At 47.0% G+C, this 24,465-nt stretch overlaps 1 protein-coding gene across 5 annotated transcripts; it reads left to right on the forward strand.

Annotated features, from left to right (window-relative positions):
• On the forward strand, window positions 1-23,139 carry LOC111069997 (rho guanine nucleotide exchange factor 17). Of its 5 annotated transcripts, none has more exons than XM_022360280.2 (18): window positions 1-241; window positions 8,145-8,288; window positions 8,588-8,769; window positions 8,833-10,337; window positions 11,976-14,074; window positions 14,141-14,696; window positions 18,236-18,496; window positions 18,560-18,750; window positions 18,804-19,249; window positions 19,308-19,530; window positions 19,611-19,702; window positions 19,765-20,456; window positions 20,518-20,669; window positions 20,746-20,813; window positions 20,872-21,014; window positions 21,074-21,195; window positions 21,261-21,599; window positions 21,662-23,139. In XM_022360280.2, the coding sequence occupies exons 3-18, from the start codon at window positions 8,703-8,705 to the stop codon at window positions 21,819-21,821; spliced, it is 7,116 nt and encodes a 2,371-aa protein (XP_022215972.2). In that variant the 5' UTR covers window positions 1-241; window positions 8,145-8,288; window positions 8,588-8,702; the 3' UTR covers window positions 21,822-23,139. The 5 variants fall into 5 exon arrangements, with proteins under 5 accessions (XP_022215972.2, XP_022215970.2, XP_022215971.2 ...); XM_022360278.2 differs by having other exon boundaries at window positions 8,145-8,280; XM_022360279.2 differs by lacking the exon at window positions 8,145-8,288.
• The last annotated feature ends 1,326 nt before the right edge of the window (window positions 23,140-24,465 follow it).

The following is a 24,465-nucleotide window of genomic DNA, read 5'->3' on the forward strand; positions in this document are numbered from 1 at the left end:
TTCGGAGGTGTAAGGTGATAACGTGAACGAACGTTTCCCGCGATACAGATACGTAGAGAGTTGGCAGTGAATGTAACAGCGGATCAAGCGGGATTAATTATAATTTGTGTGCTGTGTGTAAACCCCGTATAATCAGCTACGGTACGGTAGAGGAGGTGAAAAATAGCCCTTAAGTAGCAGACGCCAAACACGTCTCCGCCCGTGGGCAAGGTCAGGCTCCGAATAGGAGTACACTTGCAAAGTACGTAGATCTGTGCCGCCTCATTAATGTATGATTAAGTTAACCCACTGCCGTGAAAGTTCTTTGAAATTATAAACACATGAATATGAATGTGTAGCCGACATGGACTCACGTTCCAATTGTAACGAAGCGCAATCATTCCCCAGATGTACATATCGTACATACATACGTATGTACATATTTATGTATATTTTTGGGCCAATTTCTCGCTCGAGATGTGGGCTTAAAGTGCACCGCGGCACCACCTAAAAAAGGTTAATAATTCGTGCCAATAATATTGCTCTGGGGATCTCTTATGGGGAGAAGGCTTGTGTTTTGAGTTCACTCTTTCACAAAGGTGGACGGGGGGACATGGGCCCCTAGCAAGAGGAGGGCTGAGACTGCGCGCCGACCCATATTTCGTATTTCGATTTCATTTCATTTACGAAAATAAAAATAAAACACGAAATATCAGAAAGAAGGAAAAAAGGCAGCAGCTCTCCGATAGCGCACTGTCCGTATGTGCGATGCTTAAGTGCGGGCAAATAAGTAAAAGATATGCCATAAAAGACAGCAGCACACTCGTATGTGTATTTTGAAGATACTTTTTTGTGTTGTGTTTTGGTTTGTGCCACTCTTCTTCTCCCTCTCTTGGCTGTCTCCTCTCTTCGCCGATCTACGTTTTGTTTTGTTATGCTCTTTCCGGAGAGTTGTAAGATTTTGACCAGCATCTTTGGACACATTAAGTATGGACATGTTCCTGATCTTTATAAGATTAATAAATCTGAAGATTTTCCAACCGTACTTTCTTTTATTTGCTTCCTTTTTTCTAGGTAAGGGAACATTTATCAAGTGTTGGATATTCATTTAATATGCGAGTATATGTATTAGGGCAAGGGTAGGGTGTCAAAAGCTTCTACCCACAGAGCAGAGCTTGTTTTCCCTCTCGGGTTTTATTGTTGGTGTTGACTGCTGCTGCCTGCTGCTGCTGCTTTTTGGCCCGCTTCGATGTTAACTTGTTTAGTGTGGGCCGCAGTGGGAGCTCTTTTGCCTTTTGTTTTGTCTGGCTTTAACTTTTATTACTATTATATTGTTATTGCTGTCTGCTGTGCAACGGTAAAGGACACTCGGCGGTGTATTCATATGTAAATGTAAATGTCTTCTCCCTTCCGACTGGCGCTGCCACTCAATTGAATTATGTAGAGATGTGCTCCCTGTGCCCCATCCACATTCACTGGCGGTCAGCCAACAGCTGCACCTTTATCGCTCCCACTGGATCTAGGCGCTCCAGCGACAAAAACGAGACGCGCGCCAGGCCTGGGGATATTTTTAACTCTTCATTCGCGCAGGCTTAATTCCTGTAGCAGCTCCAACTGCAAAGAGGAGATTGCGGAGACTGCGGCTCTACTTAATGTCTGCAAATAATCCAAATTGGGGCTTAGCCGCAGATACTCGAACAGTTTGGTGAGGGGGAGGGGGGGGAGGGGAGGGTGGGATACGGAGAGCAGATGCTCTCGCTGATCATCTCCAGCACTTGTGCATTCGATCATTCGACTTGTGCATTGAGGTGAGAGGAATTCACCAGACTCCACTCCTCCTTGCTCCCTTCCCCTCCCAGTCCAATCTCCATTTACCATATTTCTCATGGGGCTGGGTGTCTGGTCTACCAAAGTTAGACAAACAACGGAGATGCGTTGGAAAATTGGGGACTGGGAACGAGCCGAAGTCAAAGTCGAATCGAGTGCCATTTGCTTTGTGGGACAAGTTGTAGTCAAATAATGACTATATTAAATAACAGTTAGCAAACATTATTGCATTGGCCAAAGGCGTTGCATAGATCTGCCCGAAGGCACACGACAGGCAGGCAGATAGCCAGACAGGCAGAAGCGTCAGAGACACAGTCCAGGGGCAGAGTCCAGTGGAAGAGGCTGCGGCTGAGGCTGAGCCTGGTGCCATTTGAACGCTGTTGGAAATGGCAGTAATGTGACCATTTAAGACCTCTTTCTGATGTCTTATGGAGTGAAAACGTCCTGCTGTGTGAAAACAAATTATAGGCATGTAATGTTGCATGTTACGTCGCGACTCTCTGCGACAGCGCTTTCGAGCATCAATGGGACCGGTGGGGCACAGTGAGTTCGGGCAAAGATGGGGACCGGACCGGACCGGCAGGCAATGGCTGTGGCTGTGGAGACGGAGACCGACACTCAGACCAAGACCCAAGACCCAAGACTGAGACGGTGACTCTGAGGCTAAGCTGCCAGCCACACTCAAAAGTTAGCCCCGGTCCCGGGCCAGTGGGGGGATTTTGACTGGGGCTCTAGCTCCAGCTCTGGCTCTGGCTTTACGCTGATGCTGGGACTGGGATTGATGCAGGGGTTCCGTCTTGTCTTGGCTCTGTATGTGTGTGTGTGTGTGTGTGTGTGTGGTGTGCTGGCCTGGTCTCTAATGCTCTCTAACTGCTTATCAGATTTGTTCGGATTGCGCAAAAAACGATTTCTGTTTTCCTTTTTTCCCCACTCGCGTCCTCGTTGCCCCCTTCTGCTGTGAGGTGAGTAGTACTCCTCAAAGAGTGTGCCTGGCAACTATTGTCACTCTGCTAGAACTCGAACACTTTCAAATACTCTCTAAAATGTCTCCTCACCATAGCAGTCCCCAAAACTAAAATTGAAATAAGATGCTAGCAATTTTAGTATATGTACTAAATATTTATGTACATACATACATACATAGCTCGTAGCTACCCCCAAAAGGGCACCGAGAATTCGTTGTGCTCGCTCTCTTTGTTATCTTTAGTAATATACTTATTTCTTGTTTTCTTTCTGTCTGTCTGTTTTGGATTTCAAAACAACGAATGCGATTGCGACGCCGCATTTAAACGAGCAGCGCTGGCAGTCCGCAGTTTTGCCGTCGTTGGAGCCATGATGCTGTTTTAGCCGTTGTTATATTGGCAAGACAGATTCAGATTGAGCTTAGAGTCGAAAATAAAGTAATGAAAAGCTCAGCTCAGCCTGCTGCAGACTGGCCGACTCCAACTTCGACTCCGACTCCTGCCGCCCCACCCTACAGCTCCATGTTAGTTTAACACTCTGCATGAACTTTTATTGCCTAGCTGTGGGTCTGGGCACTGGCACTGGCACTGGCACTGCGACTGTGCCTCAAGAGTCTTCCCGGCACTTCCCGAGGCGAGGTGAGAAAGTCTAAAACTGTCGCTGGAACAAGTGTGGTCTGATCTGGGCTCTGCAGTAGTCTGCAGTTCGGGAGACGGAGCCCATGGCCATTACAGAGCCTCATACATACATATATAACGACGTCGTCTCTGCCAAAAGAGTTCAGCGCTTCATCGCTGGACACGCCTTCAGCCGACTAAACTAACAGCTCCAATCGTTTCTTCTCTTTTTGGCAATTCACATGTTACTGGTGCCTGGTCTGGTGGCTCCGGGAGACCAGACCGCTTCAAGATGATGAATGCGGCAAGGCAATTTGAGTGATACTCACGACCTCGTCAGTAGTTAGCTGAAACCACGCCCACTCCGCCCCAAAATGCTATCCATCTGCATCTTTGCATGCATTTAGTTCGAGCAGCAAATGAAGCATTTGGGGCGGCCTGAGAGGAGGACAGAGAGAGAGAGAGAGTGGAGTTTGGTGTGGTGTGGAGTGCACAGGGAAACCGAAAATTAGGAAACGACGATGATCGAACTTTGATGGGAACAACTCTTTGCATATATCATCGTGGAAACGGAGTTTACATAATTGAAATAAATCAAAGCGAAATGAGAATAACTTTCATATTATGTGGTGGGGTAATCGGGCATCTGGAATAGGGAAACTGAAAATGGGCTAAGGAAATGCACATTCATACGTATGCGTTTTCGGTGAGCTCTTCACACAGAACAGCAAAAGCGTATTTATTTCCTGAAACATAAGTACATAATACAACCTAAATAAATAAATTCTAACCTGATCCCCAAAAAGATATCCTCCTCCGATTCGTCTCCGATTTGATTAAATAAAGAACCATTTAGCTGAAAGCATTATGAAAGTTGTGGTTGTTGCTGTTCCTGTTCCTTGGCCCCGATCTTCAATCTGCTGAATCTGCTGATTGTCGGAAATTTATCCCCAAATCGATGTAACAATCGGCGGCTGTTGTTGCGGGCTCAACTTTGACTCTTGACGGGGTCGGGTCTTCCTGCACGGCACACGGCACTAAACTGCACTTTCATAACACAATTTATCGCTGTCTGCCGCTGATACAAGGCACCAGATACAAACTACAAAATGCGGCTCATAAAAACTTAAATCGAGTTAAGTTCCGCTTCATTGTTCGGTTCGGCCAGTCTGAAATGCTGAAAAACTGAAAACTGAAAAACTGAAGACCGAAAACCTCAGAAAAAACCTCTGTTGAAAGAGAAACCAACAACAAGACGCAAACAAATTTAATATGTACTAATTGAATGTTGTGCACTGCAGATCACTCCACTCCACTCCTCTCCCATTTGTATCTGCATCGCTTCTACATTAAGTTTTGCAGTTCGGAGTTCAGCGAAGTGAACTACAGGGTCAGATGCTCGTGAAAGTAAGCTCTTAGCTCTGGGTGCCCGTGCCCAATCGAAAACCAAAAGTGAAATGTCGATCTGTGCACCGCACTGACTCACTGATATAATTCGAGTGTTTCTCCAGGTTCAGTATATTCTTAATCGTTCCCAACTGAATGCTGAATGCATCTGGAATTACGCGCCTGTGCTTCACAATCTAGTATAAAGTCTCCCTCTCCTCTCTCTCTCTCTCTCTCTCTCTCTCTCTCTCTATCTATTAATATATATCTATGGCCAACGATCGCCGGCTTTGCCTCGAGGTGTTGGTTACCTTTCTGTGGTTTTCACAGGTGCTTCGCACTTACCTTTTCGATTGGGGCTTGGCCAGTGCCACATGCCGTGGAATCTCCCCATAGACTCTCATTCGAATTCTGAATGGAAGTGTCGGATGTCTCTAAGTGATTCTGCCTGCTTAAACCAACCTGAACTTGAACTGTGAGATACTATTTCAAGCTAGTTAATAACACGAAAGAAAGAGGAGACCTTTCCTATGGCAGGCATGTACGAGTATGGCATACGAGTGTCTATTCGATTTGGAATATCTTTTTGTTTTTTGTTTTGTTTGGGCCCACTCTTGATTTCAATTCAAGTTCAGGTGCCGCCCTTGCCTACTATAAAGAGAAATTCCCTCTGGAGGTGCTGAAGGGGTCTGAATGTGTCTGCTCCTAGTCCCATCATACGAACACATCTCCAGCCGGAGGATCCGATCCCGTCCCCCTGCCGCTGTCATGCTGAGTGTTGGATGCAGGCGCTGTTGCTGATGTGCCATTGAAACGCTGCGCAGATTAATCATAAAGTCCATAACAAAGAAGTTTTACATGCCCGAGCAGATGGGGGATTGGATCAATGAGGGAACTTGCAGCACGGGGCATGCGGTAGGGGGCTGTCACTTGTCAGTCAAAGTGGCACAAGCAGAGGGCAGGCCAAAGCGGAGGCTTCAACTGTGAAATAGTTACAAAAAAAAAGGAGAGAAAAAATAGGTGTTACCTCGGGACCATAGCCAGCATGGGGCATAGCGCGTTGTCAGGCTTAATTGTTATTATTGCTCAGAGATGGGGCACTGGGCGATGGAGATGAGGATGAGGATGAGGCATGGATATGGAGATGAAATTGGAAGTGGCGGAGAGGCTTCTGCAGCTGACAGCAAAATGTTCGCAACATGTCAAAACTTTTATGGTTTTTTAATGGTCCTCTCCGTATAGATTCAGGCAGAGTAGGAATTTAATTGAATTTCTGTTTGTTCTATTAATACTCGTTATGTGCTTATACTCGTATCAAGAGTCTCTTTCTTTCATATAAACATATCAAAGGAGGATTATTGTATCTGTAGACGGAATGCCAACTATTCATTCATTGTTGTTGCAAATGTAGAACTTATTTTTGGAGCTCTTTCATCTTGGCTATTTCTGCAAGGGAATCAATTTGTGGATTTTCTCGGAGCTTACATCTTGTACGTATATTAAATCTTCGAATATTTTCTCTTTTTGGAGTAAGTCTTACTTACAACTTGTTTATCTCAAAATGGGTCTCTGAATGCTGATTGCTGACTGCTGACGTTTGTTTTGCCAGGCCGCCTGATCTTTATCTGTCGCGGGCTTATCTGATCTGCGATGGTATTCCACGGGCAAACACTCGAAAAAAAATGTACACACTCGTATATGTATTTATCCAGAAGCTCTGGTCTGTGGTCTCTGGGAGTATGACAGTTATATGCTTAAGTCGGAAAGCTGCAAAGATTTGCCTCCATCTAAATGTGATACTAACTCGAAGCAGCTGTTGCCCCTCCCGTCCCGTCTGCGCTGACCTTGAGTAGTTTCTAATTACCCGATACAGATACAGATACAGATATAAATGCATCTGTATCTGTATCTGCATCTGCTGTTGGTGTAGACAAGTGCAACTTCGGCTGGATGATAACGAGAGCTTTGTTTAGACATTTAGATCTGGTCGGGTATTTATAGATGCGTATGGATGTGTGTATCTGTGGCGCTGCATTCCTGAATGATTACGCCGCAAAAGATACATTTGTATCTCGAGAAATCTCAGCTAAAAAATTCTTTACACAAAATTCAATGTACACACAAGCCCACGGGACACATATACACATAGATGTGCCATCTACAGTCCGTTTCATGGCAAAAAAGTATTCTTAAGAAAGAAAAGTTTGTCTTTCTTTAATATGCGATAAATTTTGGTTTTCCTTATGCTTTCGTTACGCATTGTCCGTACACGACACTGCAATTGTTTCGCCATGAGCATCTTTCACTCAAAAGTATCTTTATATATTTTTGGTGTGCTTGCGGAATGATATTTTGGGGGCAGATGCGGATGCGGGACTTCCCACGAAATGATTTCCTTCTGTTTCTCGAACACTATTAGTAATATTGATAATAATAGCTACTGATAATATAGTTCGATTGATAAAGACTGATCCGATGATCCGAGGAGACTCGCATAGTATATTTCGGCCCCCAACTACCAGCAATACCACGAGTCAAAGTCCTCCTGATAAACTTCCTCAATGAACGTAGGAGCGTCCCAAACTCTTGTCAGTCGTTTTTGTTCGCTTAAAGAAAAGCCCGACGACAAGTAGTCCGGCTACTTGGAGATGTCTTCGAGTAGTGCTTGCAACATGCTCTGCTGTTTGTTCAACATCAATTAAGCTTATAAGAAAGCAAGCTGTGCTCAACGGATACAAAAAACTCAGCTCAGCTCAGCCTCAGCCTCAACGAAAAAGTCTTCCTCTGAAACAAAGCCCCGCAAAGAAATGCAACCGAACCCCGAAAGACAATGGGGATTGCAGTGGATGCACTGCAAAAAAAAGGTAGAGAAACTAACCAAACATATTTAATGACACTCAAAGATAAAAAAGGGAGAGAGGAGGAAAGTTAAGAAGGGGAGCTGGGATGGGACTGTCATGGTCATGGCTCTGCAACGCTCTGCTAAAAATCCGCATGCGTAACACTCGGGGGTTTTTCGTTTGAGGAAATCGAAAGGCGACAAAAGAGCGATACCCTGAAGGGGAATCTTAAACGATGAAGGAGTAAAATATCTTTTGCAATGGATTTGATGCCGTTCCATGAAATTGTGCCTCTCGCCTTAAATTTTTATTTCCGTAACGCTCTGTACTGTACTCTCCCGAACGCTTAAAAATGAAGAATGCGTCGCACTGTCTAAAAATAGACGGGCGTTGTGCTTTATTTTTGAGGCACTGAACTTTGCGGCACGTAGAATCGACCAAATCGGGACTCATGAGATTGCAGTACACTTGAATCCTTTTTGCAGCTATACCCAGAGATACATATGTGTGTACATTAGTTCCCTATTAATAGATCCTCCGATGGGCAGGACAATGCCGATGCACGGATGCATTAAATACGATACGATCCCCAAACCAACGAAATACGAGAGTCTCCCAATGAAAACGATAGCTTGTGGGATAGCTGGGAATGGAAGCACTTGGAATAGGTATAAAAGTAATGGAATGAACGAGTATTAGCATGGCTGATAAATATCATTATAAGATGATAATCTGCATGTCTTTTTTACGTTACTTTCGTTGCATGCTTTTGGGCGAACTCTTGCTGCATGCACCCTGTAATTGTATTACGCGTGACTATATCAGGCCATTTCCGACCATTGCCTGAACAAACTAATTTCCTGTGTTGCCTTATATATTTAATTTACGAGTAATAACATGTTTTCCTCTTCCATTTATCCAATTATCCACTTGACTTTGCAACTCCCAATCTAACTGCTCCACTTGCGCTTTCAGGGTCAGAAACAGAGACCTAAGGACAGATCCCATCACTTTCTCGCTATCATCCGAAGAAGGTAACACCGTGTTAAGGAGAAGACCAAGGAACAGTCGCCTCAACTACTGCTGCTGCATGCGGCACTCGAGTCGGACTGTCGACAGTGAAATAAATAATCTCGAAGGAGAAGCCACAATTTCTGGTAGGAAATATATCCTTACCTCAAATGAAGCCCCAGATACAGAATTGCCTCTCCCCTTTTCAGCTGATCAACGCGTATCCCATCTGGCCCCACTGAAGCTCTCCAGTTCCCTGCCTGCCACACCTCAGCTGGGAGAGCGAGGAGTGCGTGGACGTGGCTACAAGAAGTTGTCATGGAATGAGGAGCTGCCCCGACAACATCGAACATCAACAATGATCACTCATGGGCAGGAGTCCAGGGCCAGGCCACAGCTCTCCTATCAGCAACTTAGCAACAACAACAACAATGAGAAGGAGTACGATCCCATTGCCAAATACTTTGACCAAACGCCGAAGCCGAAACAGAAGCAGCATCCGCAGCAACAGCTGCAAGAGCAAAAGCTGTTGCCGCCGAAAAGCTCACGGATTTTGTGCGAGAATTGCTGCGGGGAGAGGCATCAACAAGTTGGCAGCGCCACGGATCGTCTGCCGCTGCCCCAGGGTCTGCCGTTGGGGGACTGCGATTCAGTGTCCGATTTGTCGTCGTTCCGCTTTGTCTTCCACGGGGAGGAGGTAGATTCCAAAAGGCGCGTATTAGTCGATGCTCATAGTCGTAATGATGATGATTATTATAATGATGATGTTGATGCCGTTGACGGTGACGATGACGCTGCGCGTCGGCCGGTTATAGAAATAGAAAATCGGGAGCCAAATACATCAGCTACAAAAACGGAAAAGTCAACACCAGCAACAGCAACAGCAACAATAACAGCAGCGGGAGACGCGTCATCTGAAATCAGCGACGAGTCAGCGGCAATTTGTTGTTATACAATTGACAAAAAACCGTCACAAGAGCAGCAGCAGCAGCAACTACAGCTTCTTGGACCCTACCCGGCACTGCAGCACTACAACTCCTCGGCGACAGTTAGCTATCGGAACTATCAGCAGCCAGAGCCAAGGTGTCCTCCGCCTGTACCGCCCAAGCCACGCGTCTGCCTGGACTCGACGAACAGAAGCGATGAGCCCGCTCTGAAGACCCGCCGCTTAGTCTGTCCAACACGAATTTATCCGGCGACTAGGTCGCCACATGTCAATTGCTGCATCCGCAAGGGCTTTCCGCCGTACGACTTCGAGGGGAACAACAACAACTACAACTGTAAGTTCGGTTCGAGTGGGGGTCCTCCGCGATCGCTAGTCTACGATCGCCACGGACGTCTGACCTTCGACTCGGAACCGGAAGTGGAAGTGGCCATAGAGCAGAGCCGCCAACGGGCGAACGGTGTGCGCCAAAAGTCGCTAAGTGAATCTCGATTGCCTAGGACAGGAGAGCATCCCAACCTACAGCAGTACAGAGAACTCCAAGTTGTCTCCGATCCGTATCCAGATCTCTCGGGACTGACTACTGAACAAAGTTTGCATAATCGAGGATGCAGTGCCAGAACTCAACCAGTGAATCCAGCGAACACATCAACCTCGGAACAGAACCACAATCCAAACGAAATCAAATTCAAGTCGAATAATCTACTCCTTCCCTGCAATTGTAATCCCCATGTGGATTATCTGTGCTCTTCTTTCAACACGGAGAACAGGGTAAGTTCTGCACATTAATGATTGGAGTGAGGTGAGGGATGGTTGGCATGACATGTCATAGACATAGACAATAACGAATGGGATACGATCGAACAAGAGTTACAGCAAAGTGAAGCAATATAATATTGGATATGAGTATGAAAGAAATTAATGAATCAATAAAACAAAAACACACTAAATTGGCAGATAAACAAGTGTACAATATATACCTAGTATTTGTATATATGTACATATGTACATATCCATGTATGTTCTTTAACCTCGATGGCAAACCATTCATCAGCGGAACTGTCAGGGCGTGCAATTTTCGGCGATAAACCTTTTGTTTTTGATCAACTTTTATTGATCCCATACTTTATATATGGCCGCTTTTCGTTCAATTGAGGGAAAAGTTCGCTCCAATAGAGAACGCCTCGTATACGGATGGAGGTATGTAGGGATGGATGGATGAGACCGATGATGCCTTGGTACCACCTGAAACGCACGTTCTTGTACTCAAAGTCGGAGAGATCGAGAGAATTACGGATTTATGGTTGCATTTGTGTTCGTTCAGACAGATAAAGAGAGAGAGGGAGAGAAAGTATTGTTCGAGAGAGATATCTTTGCTGGTATTGCTCTACTTTTGTGTTATTTGTGTGAATCTTTTAATGTGTGCACTGGAAAAAATGAATGGGGAAGTGTGTTTCATTTGAAGGAGGATCATTCTGCACAGCTTGCTTAGATATTATAGATACATATTTTATAAATCTCCCATAGTTTCCGTTACGGCCAATATTATTTTATTTTATGGAGATATTCTTAAGAAGTTGGAACAATGATATAATTTATTGATTTTTATATATTAGCTACGATTAGCTAAAGATCTCCCCCATAGTTTTTTTTAAGTGGATTGTAAGTTTGTCTGTCCGCTCCGCTCATTCATTTTTCCCATTCGCAGCCAACGATCTCTTTTATGTTCTGTATATTCTGTCTGTATATATATATATATATATATATATACATAATCTTACATATATATATATCCAAATACATATAGATATATGTATGAGGAATACGTACTTTTATATTTTCGAGAGATCTGTTGTTTATACTAAAAATATCACTGTATGCGTATGTATACAAGATTCTGCTTCTGCTTTATATATAGAGCGCTATAGAACTGTTGCTGCTGCTCTATGACTTGTCTTACATTGTGTGTGCATGGTCTTCGTTCCGCTCCTCTCCCGATATTTGGGGGTTCTGTTCTCTGGGTTGTGGATGGGATCGCTATGGTGTGGTATGTGTGTCATTGTGCAGTGAATTTAACGACGCTGTGCGGCAGGGTAGGGGTGAGGCGCCTAATATAACGAAACTAGAATGCATAGAGTATAATGCATGCCCATCTTCCATTCCATCCCATGTAATTAGGAATGCTGATTATGTCTAACTATATTGATCCCATATTACACATACGCAGCGTTGACTCAATTTGTTCGCCTCGCTCGAATCGTGTTGAGTTTTGTTTGTTTTTAATTTCGGGAGGGTATGGGGGGATGGAAGTACGCCCACAGCTAGTCCATAAAAAGACACACACCCAGAGGGGGGGAAGAGTGAATCCGATGGTGAATAATGAATATTTAACTCATTTAATTCCTGCAGCACACAATGGAGAAACGACGTAATACCCTAGACCGGATACAGCGCCTGGGATTCGGTCGCAAATCCTCCCCATCTGCCATCGCCGCAGCAGCAGGGCCGGAGAAGCAGTGCAAGACTTCAGAGCGTTCCGAGCGCCTCAAGGAACTGACGGAGCTGCTAAGAGGCACAGGGGGAAGCAGCTCCAGAGCCTCCTCCACGCCCACACCGCCGCCGCCACCACCGCCAGTGCCGCCACCGCGAAAACCGCGTGGCACCTACCTGGAGCGCCAGGACACGGGTGCCAGTCAGACATCTGAAAGCAGCAGCGATGCCAACGCAAGGGGCGGCAGTATCAGCACTGCCGCCCGCCTCTTTGCCTCACTCAAACCCAACACAAGTCTCTCCAACCTGGAGGCCTTCATGTTAAGCAACCGTGAGAAGTCCAAATCTCCGCCTCCATCGACGCAGCAGCAGAAGCAGCAGCAGCAGCGTCATACTCAGCAGCAGCCGCAGCAGCGACCTGTCGGGAGATGCGTAGATGCTTCAACGCGAAGCAGTAGCGAGAGTACGCCGCAAGCATCGAGACCGGAGCCGCGGACCATGATCGGTTCGTATGCACCAAAGGGAATTCCGTTTCGCTCCGTTTCGTTCTCGCAAATCGACTGCAAGTCCACGCTAAGCGCCCTGAGGGATCGCCTGAGGCGTGACAAGGCCATCGAAGAGCCCAGCCCCAGTCCAACGCATTCCAGGGAGAGGGAGGAGTCGGCTCCAGACACGGGTCCGGGTTGGGTGCACATTCCTCTAAAGAAGACAGAGCTGAGCATCAACCTAAATTACGGACAGGAGAAGTCACTGGACCACGACTCCATCCAGGAGGAGGACATTTTTAGCACAGAGGTCTCTGGCAGCAGTTCGGGGATACTGTTCCCAGCACCGGCCACCGCCAGCAGCGTGATAGCCGCCCATGCCACCATGGAATCCCTGACGGACACTATTCAGTCGGAGAGCGACTGCCTCATCAGAGAGGAGATCGTGCCCATCATTGTGCAGCCTCTGGAGGTCACGCCTCCCCCCTCCACAGGCGGAAGTGCCCCCAATCTGGCCACGCTGATGGAGGAGCAGCTGCCACTAGAGTCTCCGCCAGACAACTTCCTGCAGACGGCCACTACATGCGAGATCCCCGTGCCCGTGTACGAGTGCGCTGCACAGGAGTGGCTGGAGACGCCCGCCCAGGAGTGGGTGGAAGTGGTCCCGGAGACCATTCTGCCCCCAATTTCGCACGCGGCGTGCAAGGTGTCACAGACAGAGTCTACGCTTACCACCGCCGTAAGGAGCGACCTGGTCCCTACCATATCGGTGAGCCGCTCCTCGGAAGAGGGCGATGGAGTTGCCAGAATAGACGATGCCCCTCAAGTAGAGCTTGCGACGACTGCCAGGAATCCCACGCAAGAGCAGCCACAGCACTGCAAGCAGTACAGCCACGAAGACCTGGATCTGTCCAGCCCTGAACTGCGCAGCTCACTGGAGACCGTAGCCACTCCCCGGCACAGCACGGACGAGCGTCAGAGGCGGCATTTGGATAACTCCACCAAGCGGAAGGGCATGTATATCGACAACGCCGACTGGCAGGCACCGCCAGAGGCAGTCACCCATCGCGGATTAGCATTAGACATCAGTGTGACCAACCTCAATGCCATTAAGCCCGAATCGCCGGACGCCCACTCCTCGCAAATCTACATCAGCAGCCCCATCAGCTCCTATTCCTTCGAACTAAACACGCCCGAGCTGGAGAAGAGTGCCCCATACTGGGGCAGCGGGTCGCGCGACAAATCGCAATTGCTAAGCAACTTTAGCTGCCATAGTAGCGAGGAGAAGGACGACGCCTCCAGCAAGAGTCTCAGCTTCCTACGCAACGATTCCATCTCCGACAATGAGTGCGACCGCATAGCCAGGGATCGCATCACTTCCAGTCCCACTCCCTCCTCCGGTGACTACGACTACAAGCGATTCTCGAAGCGCCCTCTGCGCGGACCCTACGGCCAAATGCTCGAAGCGGAGATGAAGAAGCCCAACCGGATGCACTTTGAGGAGATCCTCGAGGAGCTGCGTGAAACAGACAGGTACATGAGCTGTGATTAGCATATTCGCGCTGCCGGATGAAACTCACCTGCTTTCTACTCTTTCAGCTTGCATCTGCGAGGAGCTGCTGGTGTTTCTGGCCCCGTTGGTGTGTCGAGTGGTTCCTCCCGCCCCAATATGCCGCAGTATTCCAACTCGATGCGGGTGCGAAAGACGAGCACGTATCTTCCAGTGCCCTCGCATGCCCGGGCCGCGTCCACCCCTTCGCAGCTGGAACACACCAGCAAGGGAATTGCCTCCGCTGCCCCAATCTCCGTATCCGCCAAGAACCTAGGGGAAGCGGAGTTGGTGCACCACATGAAGCGAGCCGCGTCCGAGGCGCCGGCCCCTAAGACGCACCACAGCAAGCGTAGCCAGTCCATGAGTACGGAGCGGCCCAGCCAGCATCAACATCACGGCCACGGTCACAGTCACGGTCACGGACATAGTCATCATCATACGGCCAAAAGACCCCTGGATGCCAATTCCAGTGGCAAAACAAAGACGGCTCCTGCTGCGGCGGGTCCAACGCTGGACTTGAAGCCAACGCCAGCTCTGCTGGCGGAACTTTTAAAAGGCTCCAGCGAAAATATGCTATCCGAGCAGCGCCAGAAAACAATTGCGGTGAGTTTAGATTAGAGCTATCATTTATTGGAAAATTATTTATTTGTTGGAGAATGGTTATTCCCAAAAATTCCAGTTCCAGTCAGATAAATAAGTTACATACATATGTACATAATTACTGCTGGTCTTCTCCTCATTGCGCTATTATGTATACTACTGTTATTTAAGCGGATTTCCAACGCCTCGCTTGAATCCTAAGTGCGTGATTAGACATGTTAGAGCATGTCTGCACACGTCGATTTCTCTGTTCTCTTTCCCATTTTTGCTGCTTTCGAGTTCAAACGCAGTTTCTGTCGCTGCGATCACCGTTGTTTTCTTGCTGATTTGTTGTATACACACACACACACACACACATTCGTCTGTGCTTTTGTTTTGCTTTCAAAGTGGAAGTGCATAGCGTCGCGGCGTGGGTGTGAGCAGAGACGATGGCAGTGGCAGCGACAGCGGCAGCGGCAGCAACGCCTGCAGAGGAGGCAATGTGAAGTCCAGTACGCAGGCGCCAGGAATAGAAAAACAACGCTGGGCATTGGAAATGTGTGTTAGTGTGTTAGGAGAATTCCGTTCCAGGCACAGTGGTTGTGGAGCAGACTTTTTTTACAGTTTTACAATCGCAGCAAAGTGCCATTGAGCGATGACTGAACTAAAGTAGTTCCCAACTTTTGGATTAGTCATACCCACTATACATATAAATTCAACAGTCCGCGTTTTATGAGCCTCAGAAGGCAGCCATGACGGCTGTTGAAAGTTTCAAGTGCTGTAAAAGTTTTAAAATACATACATATGTACATAAGTTCAGAGTACAACCGACTTTCCTGTTCAGACACTTGTCGCATGCAAATATAACATAACTCTCGGGGAATCGCTCTCTTCCTCTCTCCTGCACCTGGCCACTCTCTGAGAGGCACGAGTAAGGTATGACAGATGGAAGGTAAGGCTGGCATATATTCCCTCTCTCACATTTGCAGTCACAGTCGGACTGTCGCTCTGAGACCTCCGCTCCTTCTGTTTAATCTACCTTGCTGTGGGCATTCCAACGGTGTACCACCCCAACAGCTGAGTATGGCGCGGGTTTGGGGGGGGAACTATGTTTATGGGCTAGTTTCCTGCTGCCGCGCTGCACCATTCACATGGATAATTAATGTTTGGCTACACAAATCCAAATTTTACTACGAAACTCTTTTTTCCCAACCACACACAAATGTGTGTGTGTGTGTGTACAGTGGGTGGCAGGGCGGCTGCTGCTGCTGCTGCTGGGTTTTCAGTGTTGCTTGGAATATGAAAAATGGAAATTAAGTGTGTATATGGCACAATGGAATGTTTTCAGCGAGTCGAGTGGCGGCGCGCACTCCTGTTCGCTGTCCATACAGACCATACACCCATTGTGCTCTTCTCTCTCCCGCGCAGTAGCAGCATAAGCACAATCAGCCGACCACCGAAGCGTTCGTCCACTGTGCGCGTTTTAATTCTTATTTGCTTTTCTACGACCATTGTGTGGCGGAATTGTTCATGTTTCGTTTGTTAGTTTATTTTGTGGCAGCAACAAATCCAATGGCGCACCAAAAATAATCAAATCACACGAAATTCAATTTAAAGAGAGTACAAAATATAGAGAAAATTCGTTTTTGCAAACATAGGTAGTGCGTGGGATATTAAATGTCTAGTCTGGAGACATCCATCAAACCTTTGAAAAAAATCCGTGCTGTGCAGCTAAAAGAAAACAAAAAGGAAACGGAAAAGCATAAGCAAAATCAAAAGAAAATTCACTTTTCATTTTCATACGAATCAAATTTTCTTCTCTTTTTGCTGTATATCCGAGAATCTGTCTGTGCTTGTGTGCGTGTGTGTATCTGTGTACCTGACTGCACAAGGCCAACCTCTTGTTGCGCCGCATTACGGCAATCCATACCTATGTGTAGGTGTGTATCTGTCAGTGCAAATATAAACTCTCAAAACTTATCCCACTGTAATGGAACCGCACTCTCAGCAGGAGGGAATGTGAGGTGGAGTGTATGGATGTGGAGATTAAGGAAAGGAAAGAGCGAATCAATTACCTGTCCCCCCCCCCCCTCTGTATGTGTGTGTATGTGGGTGTGAACTGTAAAATGGAATCTGTGGAACATATGTACATACATGTACTATGTACTATGTGGGAGTAGGGCAGTCACTGCAACGCAACTGTTTCCTAACTGCGCACAAATGTATGCTGTTCAACTGCCTCCTCCCAGTTCATAGTACAGCAGTGGTAGCTCTCTTTATATACATATATGCATATGTATATTTACATATGTGTAATCAATCAGTTCGATGCCTATTCCATCAGTAACTGTGATTCACAAAGCCAAACCCGTACAGAACAGAAAAGAACAGAACAGTGCTGAAAATAGCACTTAACAAACTCCTAAGCTGTGACTGGCACCAAGTGCACCTGGCCCACGCCTTCCCTTTTCCCAGATGGTCTTGTTGTTGTGTCATTATTGGCCTTCACTCAGACCTACTCGTACATGTGGCGCACATGCACAACGACAACAACCACACTAACAAAAACACGGTCAGTGTCATTATCAAACCACACAAAAGCAGACACACACAGACCATGGGCCATGAGGCATGGACAGGCGCAGTATCCAGCACGAAGGAGGGCTGGGCTCAAGGCTGAGTGAACGGGGGGGCCGGGGCCTCGTGACTCTTTCCACCAATTCGTCTGGCAGTCTGGCAGGCTGGGACGTGGGCAAGTGGGTTCTCTCGTTCTCCCACACGACGGCTACGCAGCCAAGGAGGAAGACTGTTTCCTGCGTGGGAATGTTGCATGTTGCATTTGGCTTGTTGCACTCGTTGCAGCAGTGAAATGAAACAGCGCAGCTAGAGCAGACGTGTCACCGGTTGCTTGTGTCACCTCCTTCCTTTCCCCAAAAAAAAAAACAGAATGCAGAGTGCTTCGGTACAGTGAAACAGAAACAGTTCGGTGAACCACTCAGAACATTCAATTAAACAAGCATTCCGAGAATGTCGCACAACCGCGAGAATCTTCGTCTCAGTCTGTTGGATCTCCAAGCTACCCTGACCGCTCCCTCGAACTCTGTGGCCGCCGCCGCCCTGCTGCCTCAAAGCCAGTCGCAGCTAGCCCAGACCGGCGGCTCCCAAGGCAACTCCCACAGCAACAGCAACAGCAGCCTCAACATCAGCCTCAGCAACAGCAGCAGCGTCTCCCAAGCGGTCTCCATGGCCACCACAACGGTGGCTCGCCTCAGCAAGGCGGGATTCGGAACTGCTGCTGGTGGGAGTGGAGGAGCTGCCTCAGGTGCAGGAGCAGGCTATCATAGCGACAAATGCGACAGGCTCAAGAAAATGACTTCGATTACCTGTTCCGACTCGGAGGACGACTCCGAGCGGCGGGCACAGTTCGATATGAGTAGTAAATGGAATCTGGGCGGCTATGAAGGTGTAAGTCTGGTCGAGATTAACCAACCCAACTCACTGAATCCCCACATTCCCCGAAAGAAGAAACCCTAAGAACCCACTCTCTTTTCATTTCTTTGCAGGACACACGCACGTATGTTGTCCAAGAGATCTACCGGAACGAGCAGTCCTATGTGGAGTCCCTGCAGACTGTTGTTCTTAAATATCTAAAAGTGCTCAAGGCACCCGAACACGCGGGCATGATTGACACCCGCACCGTGGACGAGATATTTTTTATGGTCCCGGACATCCTCGAGATACACGAAAAGTTCTTGGGAGATCTAAAGCACCGCTTGGATGACTGGGATGTTCAGCAGAAAGTGGGCGATGCCTTCATGGATACGGTACAACCAGCTCAAAGATAACTCTAACTCCCTGCAATTATTTCGTTCTTTCTTTCGTTACAGTTCTCAAAGCTGGAGGTTCTTGAGGTCTACACATCCTTTGTGAACAACTGCAATCGTGCCAAGAATGCCATACGTTCGATGAAACACCAGCGACCATCGTTTGCTAAGTTCCTGGAGTCCACCTCTCGGGAGCACAAGGGAAAACTCACCCTCGACAACCTGCTGATCAAACCAGTACAAAAGTTTCCCAAGTAAGATTTCCCCTAAGGCAAACGGAAGAGATCTCTCTCTAATACTGTTCCAGTTACGAGCTTCTGTTCCAGCGGCTGATCAAGCACACGGATCACGATCATCCCGATCAGAAGCACCTGCAGGACGTTCTAAAGCTGGTACACGACATTCTAGTGCACATCAACTGCAAGGAGCGAGAGATCATGGAGAACGGGCAGCGAGAGGCGACTCTGCGCGAGCTGGAGGGCGTGATCGAGGGCATTACCGATCTGACAGCGCCTGAGCGGCAGTTCCTTCTGTTCGATCTCGTGTCGATGCCCTCGGGTGCGGGGGCACGCAAGGATCGGGGCTTTTTTCTGTTTAACGACCTGCTCGTCCTTACAAGCATCAAGAAACGAAGCGGCACCATCCGCAAGCCCAGCAGCAGCATCTGCCCGGGCACCGTTGCTACCACGCTGGAGACCAACAAGTACAAGTGTCTCACCAAAATCTCGCTGGACTGTCTGGAGATTGTTAAGCGTGAGTACACTCCATGCGCGAAACACTGACCACGCTGATCCTTCTTCTTTTCCCACAGCCAAGGACGAGAACATCAAGCGCATCGTCAGTGAAATTGAGAGCCTGGCCGACGACTGCGGCAAGCTACAGCAGATCAGCGACATTACCGCCTCCTTGAGGTACCCACACCAGTATCTGGAGGACGTCATCCGAGAGCTCCATCGCGATGTCCAGCGGCAGCTCTCCGAGCGCCAGACGAACGACACCCAGCTCAACATGCTGGAACTGACAGTCAGTTCACCGTAAGTGTCAAGGTGTCATATCTGGGTTATCGCCCCCAGCACCTGTGCGGGTCTTTAATTGTGTGTTTGATTCTCCGTAGAAATGGCAACCAGAAGTTGACGGTGGTCTTCACCAAGACGGAGAAACGCACGGCTTGGGAGGAGACCTTCAACGAGGCCAAGCAGAAGCTGGGTAAGCACTCCATCATCATCTAAGGGAACACTGATTAGCTAATCCCAAGTCTCTCATTCCAGCTGCCACTTTGGAGCGACATCCCATACCCGAGTTCCTTACCTCCATACCAATACGGAAGACCCGCGCCGGCCTACAGTTCACCTGTGCGGCGGCCACACTGAGCGAGAACCGGGATGTGTGGGTGTGCAACAGCGACGGCTATGTGGGCCAGGTGTGCATCATGTCGCTGCATCCAGAGCCGAATGTTACCAGCTGCAATGGCGTCTGCAATGCACGCATCTTGTGCGTGGCCTCTGTGCCGGCATACAGCTCCTCTTCCTCGAGTCGCAACAGCAGTGGGGAGCAGCCCGGCGGAGCCGTTCCCGGTAGCCAGGAGGATAAGGATAAGCCGCGGAACAGCTCCCAGCAGCCGCAACCCAGTCAGAGTTACACACAGCAGCTGCGCGACTACCGCAAGAGCATCTCCCCCAGCTTTCAGACTGGCTCCTCGGCAACGGCCACGCCCGAGAAGAAAAAGACACCAACGCCCACGCCAGTGGCTGGCGACGGTGTCCCGGTGGCTGCCAACAGCAGTGATACTCAGCTGGAGCTGAATCTGAGCTCCAGCGACGATGAGACGGAAGCCGCCGCTGCCTCCGCCTCCGCCTCGCTCAACGTTGCCAGCGGCAGCACAGGAGCTGGATCTGCGGCTATGGTGGAGCGTGTGCCTAGTCCCGCCCCTTCACTGCATGCCGGATATCATGGCCATCAGGTGAGACCTCTCTCATTTTCACCCTGGGATCCTTGTACCTTATTCTGAGTTCCTTTTGCAGGACTCGAATCCTGAGGAGGGCGAGAGCAATCAATCAACCATGTGGATCGGTACCGAGGACGGCTGCATCCATGTCTACAATAGCACTGACAATATTCGAATTAAGAAGAACCGCATCAAGATCGAGCACCATTCGGCCGTCTATTCCATATTGTAAGTCATGCATTGAATCAGCATCGAAAATCCGTGAGGGATACTAAATCTCCCTTCTCCTTGAATGCCCCGACAGGTACCTTGACAATCGTGTGTTTGTGTCGTTGGCAAATGGCGATATTTGTGTTTACCTGAGAGATGGAGGTAAGTGGAGAGATTCAGATCGCCAGCTACATATATTTTCATTTGGCGTTCTCTTCAGCCACCTCATGGAATACGTGCTCATCGCATTGCCTGTCCATTGGCACCGTCACCAGTCCTGTGACCAAGTTACTGAATGTCAACGGCAGGCTTTGGTGCTCCATTCAGGGCATCATCAAGGTCTTAGATGTGGAGACTCTAACGGTATTAAAGTTTCCCAAAATATAGCTGGATCGTACTAAGATTTTCTCCCTCCTCTGCAGGTTATCCATCAGATACAAATATCATCGGATTCGAAGCCGATTACAAACATGACAGTCGCAAGCAACTTTGTCTGGATATCCATCCAGAACTCAGCACACATTAAATGTTTCCATTCCAATACGTAAGTGGAGCTCAAATGCATCATGCATCAGTATCGCTACTAAATCAAACCACTCTCCTGAACAGCCACCAGCTAGTCACCGAAGTGAACCTCGCGCCCGCCGTGAACAAGATGCTTTCCAACTGCGACGAGATCATCAGGCAACACAAAGCCGCCTGCTTGCGTGTGACTTCGCTGTTGTGCTGCAAGGATCTCATCTGGATTGGCACTAGTGCGGGCGTCCTCCTGACCATCCCGGCCCTGGGCTACGAGAAGGGCGCTGTCAATATTGCGCCAACAGGCATTCCCCACGGCCACACCGGCCATGTGCGGTTCCTCACATTTGTGGAGACGACCGGTCTGGAGGGGACGACAGGATCCCGTGAGGCAAGCGGTTCCACCAGCGATGAGTACTCCAAGCAGGGGTGAGTGGAAACAATGACTGAACTGTAATAGAGAAATTTGATCAGCTCTTTCTCCCTTGCAGCTCCATAAAGCACTCCAAATCCAAGTCAGAGAACAACAACACATTGATCATTTCCGGTGGCGATGGCTACGAGGATTTCCGCAACTCGGGCGCCAACTCCCTCAGTGAGATCGCCGGACGCGAGGACAGCACCAACCATTTATTGATATGGCAAATTTGAAGCAGAAGGCGTAAAAATCGCTGGAGGCTTTTGCTTTCGCGCTGGAAAAACAATAACTGAGATCAAGGATCAGAAATCAGTTCCTGGCGCGTAGAGTAGAGTACATACTGCAGCGGTTTTTATGACGATGAGATTTACAGAGAGAGATCGATCTACAGCAGCTGCTAAGCTGAAAATTAGTAGGGAAAATTAGGGGACTGATTGATGCTCGAACTGTGTATATTTGAAACTCAATACTGAATGACTAAATACGTTCAGCCTCTAATCAAAACAGAGATTATGTATAATGTATAAACTATAAACCCAATTCCCGTGACTAGCCACAGGACTAGTGCCAAAACTATAGACGTCTCATGCCACTTTCAATGTACATACAGATCGCACAGAGCAGGGGCAAGCATCACAGATCAAGAAGGAGACACGACACAGCTCCACAGCAAAGTACGATAGATATTTTTGTATGGCTAATATGTACGAGTACTCGTATCTGTATATCCTATTCAAGATTTAAGCGTTCGTTCTAAGTTTGTTTGAATTGAATACAGGTCTAACGTAATGTGTAAAGATAAACAAATATACCTTATATATTTAATGCAATAATAATTTACCTGAATGTAGAGTGTACGAGAGTTTCGATCATCCCTGCCCTGCCCCGAATCCAAGCGCATTAATCGAATTTATAATCTACTTAGAGAACACTCACGGGAATGTGCCATGAGCATGTACCCCGCGGATAGGCTTGTAAAAATCGTAGCTCCCTATTTTACAGATATACATATACATACATATACATATAATATTTAAATATTAATATATGTATTGACAAATGATATAATTAAATGGCGTTTATAAAGTTTATTGTAAAACCTACATATGTATATTTCATGCAAGTGAATTGAATTGAATTTTGAATCTGAAAATTGCAAATTTTAACATACATACGAGTGATATTCAATAGTTTTTGCTACTCGTAGAGTTTTTTGGGCATGTACAAATCATTACACGCTACGCGCACACACAAATATACAGAAACACACCGATATACACATACATACATATTTATGCATACTTGTATATTTTTCTCAATAATTGAATACTATTCGTAAGTAAACCCCCAAGAAATCCATGCGAAACCCCAAAGCACCCATCAGTGTATAAGGGTCGCATCGCTCAATGGCCTAAGGTGGCAAATTGTATTAATTTAAGTATGAATATATTGCTATGTTAGATCTGGTTGGTTATTATAGCATAAATCATTGTTCAGTGCAGTATTTCAAGTGTATGCTAAGCAATTTCTATACTACAACCACAACCACAACCACAGACCACAAAAAAACCACACTAGAAACCACACTAAGCCACACCGAACCACCACCACCGAGAACGGTTTCATCTGTTATTTGAGTGGAAAAGAAACCGCATCCTATGGAAGTGCATTAAATGCCTTCCATCATAATCAATGAACATCTGACAATTGTTATCCTACCTCTATAAATACCAAGGTGTTAAAGATATATACATATATATATATACATATATGCATATAACGTGTATACATATTACATATACTCAAGATGTTGCTTGTCGAAAGAAGGATCAGAATCAGGAGAAGATGCAAAAGCAAAGGAACAGAAAGAAGCATCAGATGAGTGAAAGAAACTCCCCCACAATGAGCTGTAATAATAGAATGTAAAACAATAATTCCCCCTTTGCCAAGCTGCATTGTAAGGTTCAATAAATTATCTTGTAAATGTGTTAAAGAATAAAATATATATACATACTATACATACATAAACTTATGAAATTCATAGACATGTATTATATGTTTGTATCACCTGTAATAAACTGAACTCTTTAAGCCCAAATCTCTCTCTCTCTCTCTCTTGATTTTGCTTCCTCGTGACAAGCGGAACGGAACTAGTGCCGCAAGCGGAAGTGTTGCGTATGAGGATTCTCTGACGGGATTTTGCATACTCAAAACGGAGGTCCTAAAAAGTAAGCCTTAATGCCTTCTGTGGATTCCTTAAAACGGTTGCTAACTTTGTTAAAGCGAGAGAATAAACTAAGCATTTAGTTGCTGGTTTAGTATTCTGCTCATTTTTGTTAGATCCAATTGAAAATCCCATAGATTCAGGCTTATATATAATTAATCATTTAATTGCTCTGCCGCCCATATGGTTGTCTTTTTGTGGGTCTGTATATTGATGCAGATGCGCGCATATTTAATTATTGCATTCATTTGTAAAAATTAATTATAAATGGATTTATGCTGTTGCGACTCTGCATTTGTCTAACAGGGCGCCCACCTATTCTCCATATCCATTCTGTGCATTTTAATTGATTTACCCAAATCTCTGCAATTTCGCTGCAGTGCTCGTGCCGTGCCTTTCGTATCCTCCCACGAACATTGAATAATTCATTTTAATTAGTGTTTGTCAAAACCGAGCAAACCCCTGACCATCCGATTTGGATTACGATAATCCTGCAGAGAAATAGGGAGGCTGTGTGGAGTGAGGGGGGCCTACACTAGACTATTGATTGTTTGTTTACCTTTGCGGCGTCTGTCCCTCTGTAAGTAAAATAAAATCAAGCAAATTATGCGAAAAACTCAATTATTTTGGACTTTTAAAACAGGCAAATAACA

The sequence above is a fragment of the Drosophila obscura genome, unplaced genomic scaffold, assembly GCF_018151105.1.
Source record: "Drosophila obscura isolate BZ-5 IFL unplaced genomic scaffold, ASM1815110v1 contig_4, whole genome shotgun sequence".
In the NCBI taxonomy this organism is placed as follows: Eukaryota; Metazoa; Arthropoda; class Insecta; order Diptera; family Drosophilidae; genus Drosophila; species Drosophila obscura.

Bases quoted from the DNA above. Each gene is read 5' to 3' on its own strand.
- LOC111069997 (XM_022360278.2), top strand. From the start codon at position 8,153: ATGGGCAGGACAATGCCGATGCACGGATGCATTAAATACGATACGATC. The intron at 14,075-14,140 runs GTACATGAGCTG...CTACTCTTTCAG, and splicing joins GAGCTGCGTGAAACAGACAG to CTTGCATCTGCGAGGAGCTG. The intron at 21,600-21,661 runs GTGAGTGGAAAC...TCTCCCTTGCAG, and splicing joins GATGAGTACTCCAAGCAGGG to CTCCATAAAGCACTCCAAAT.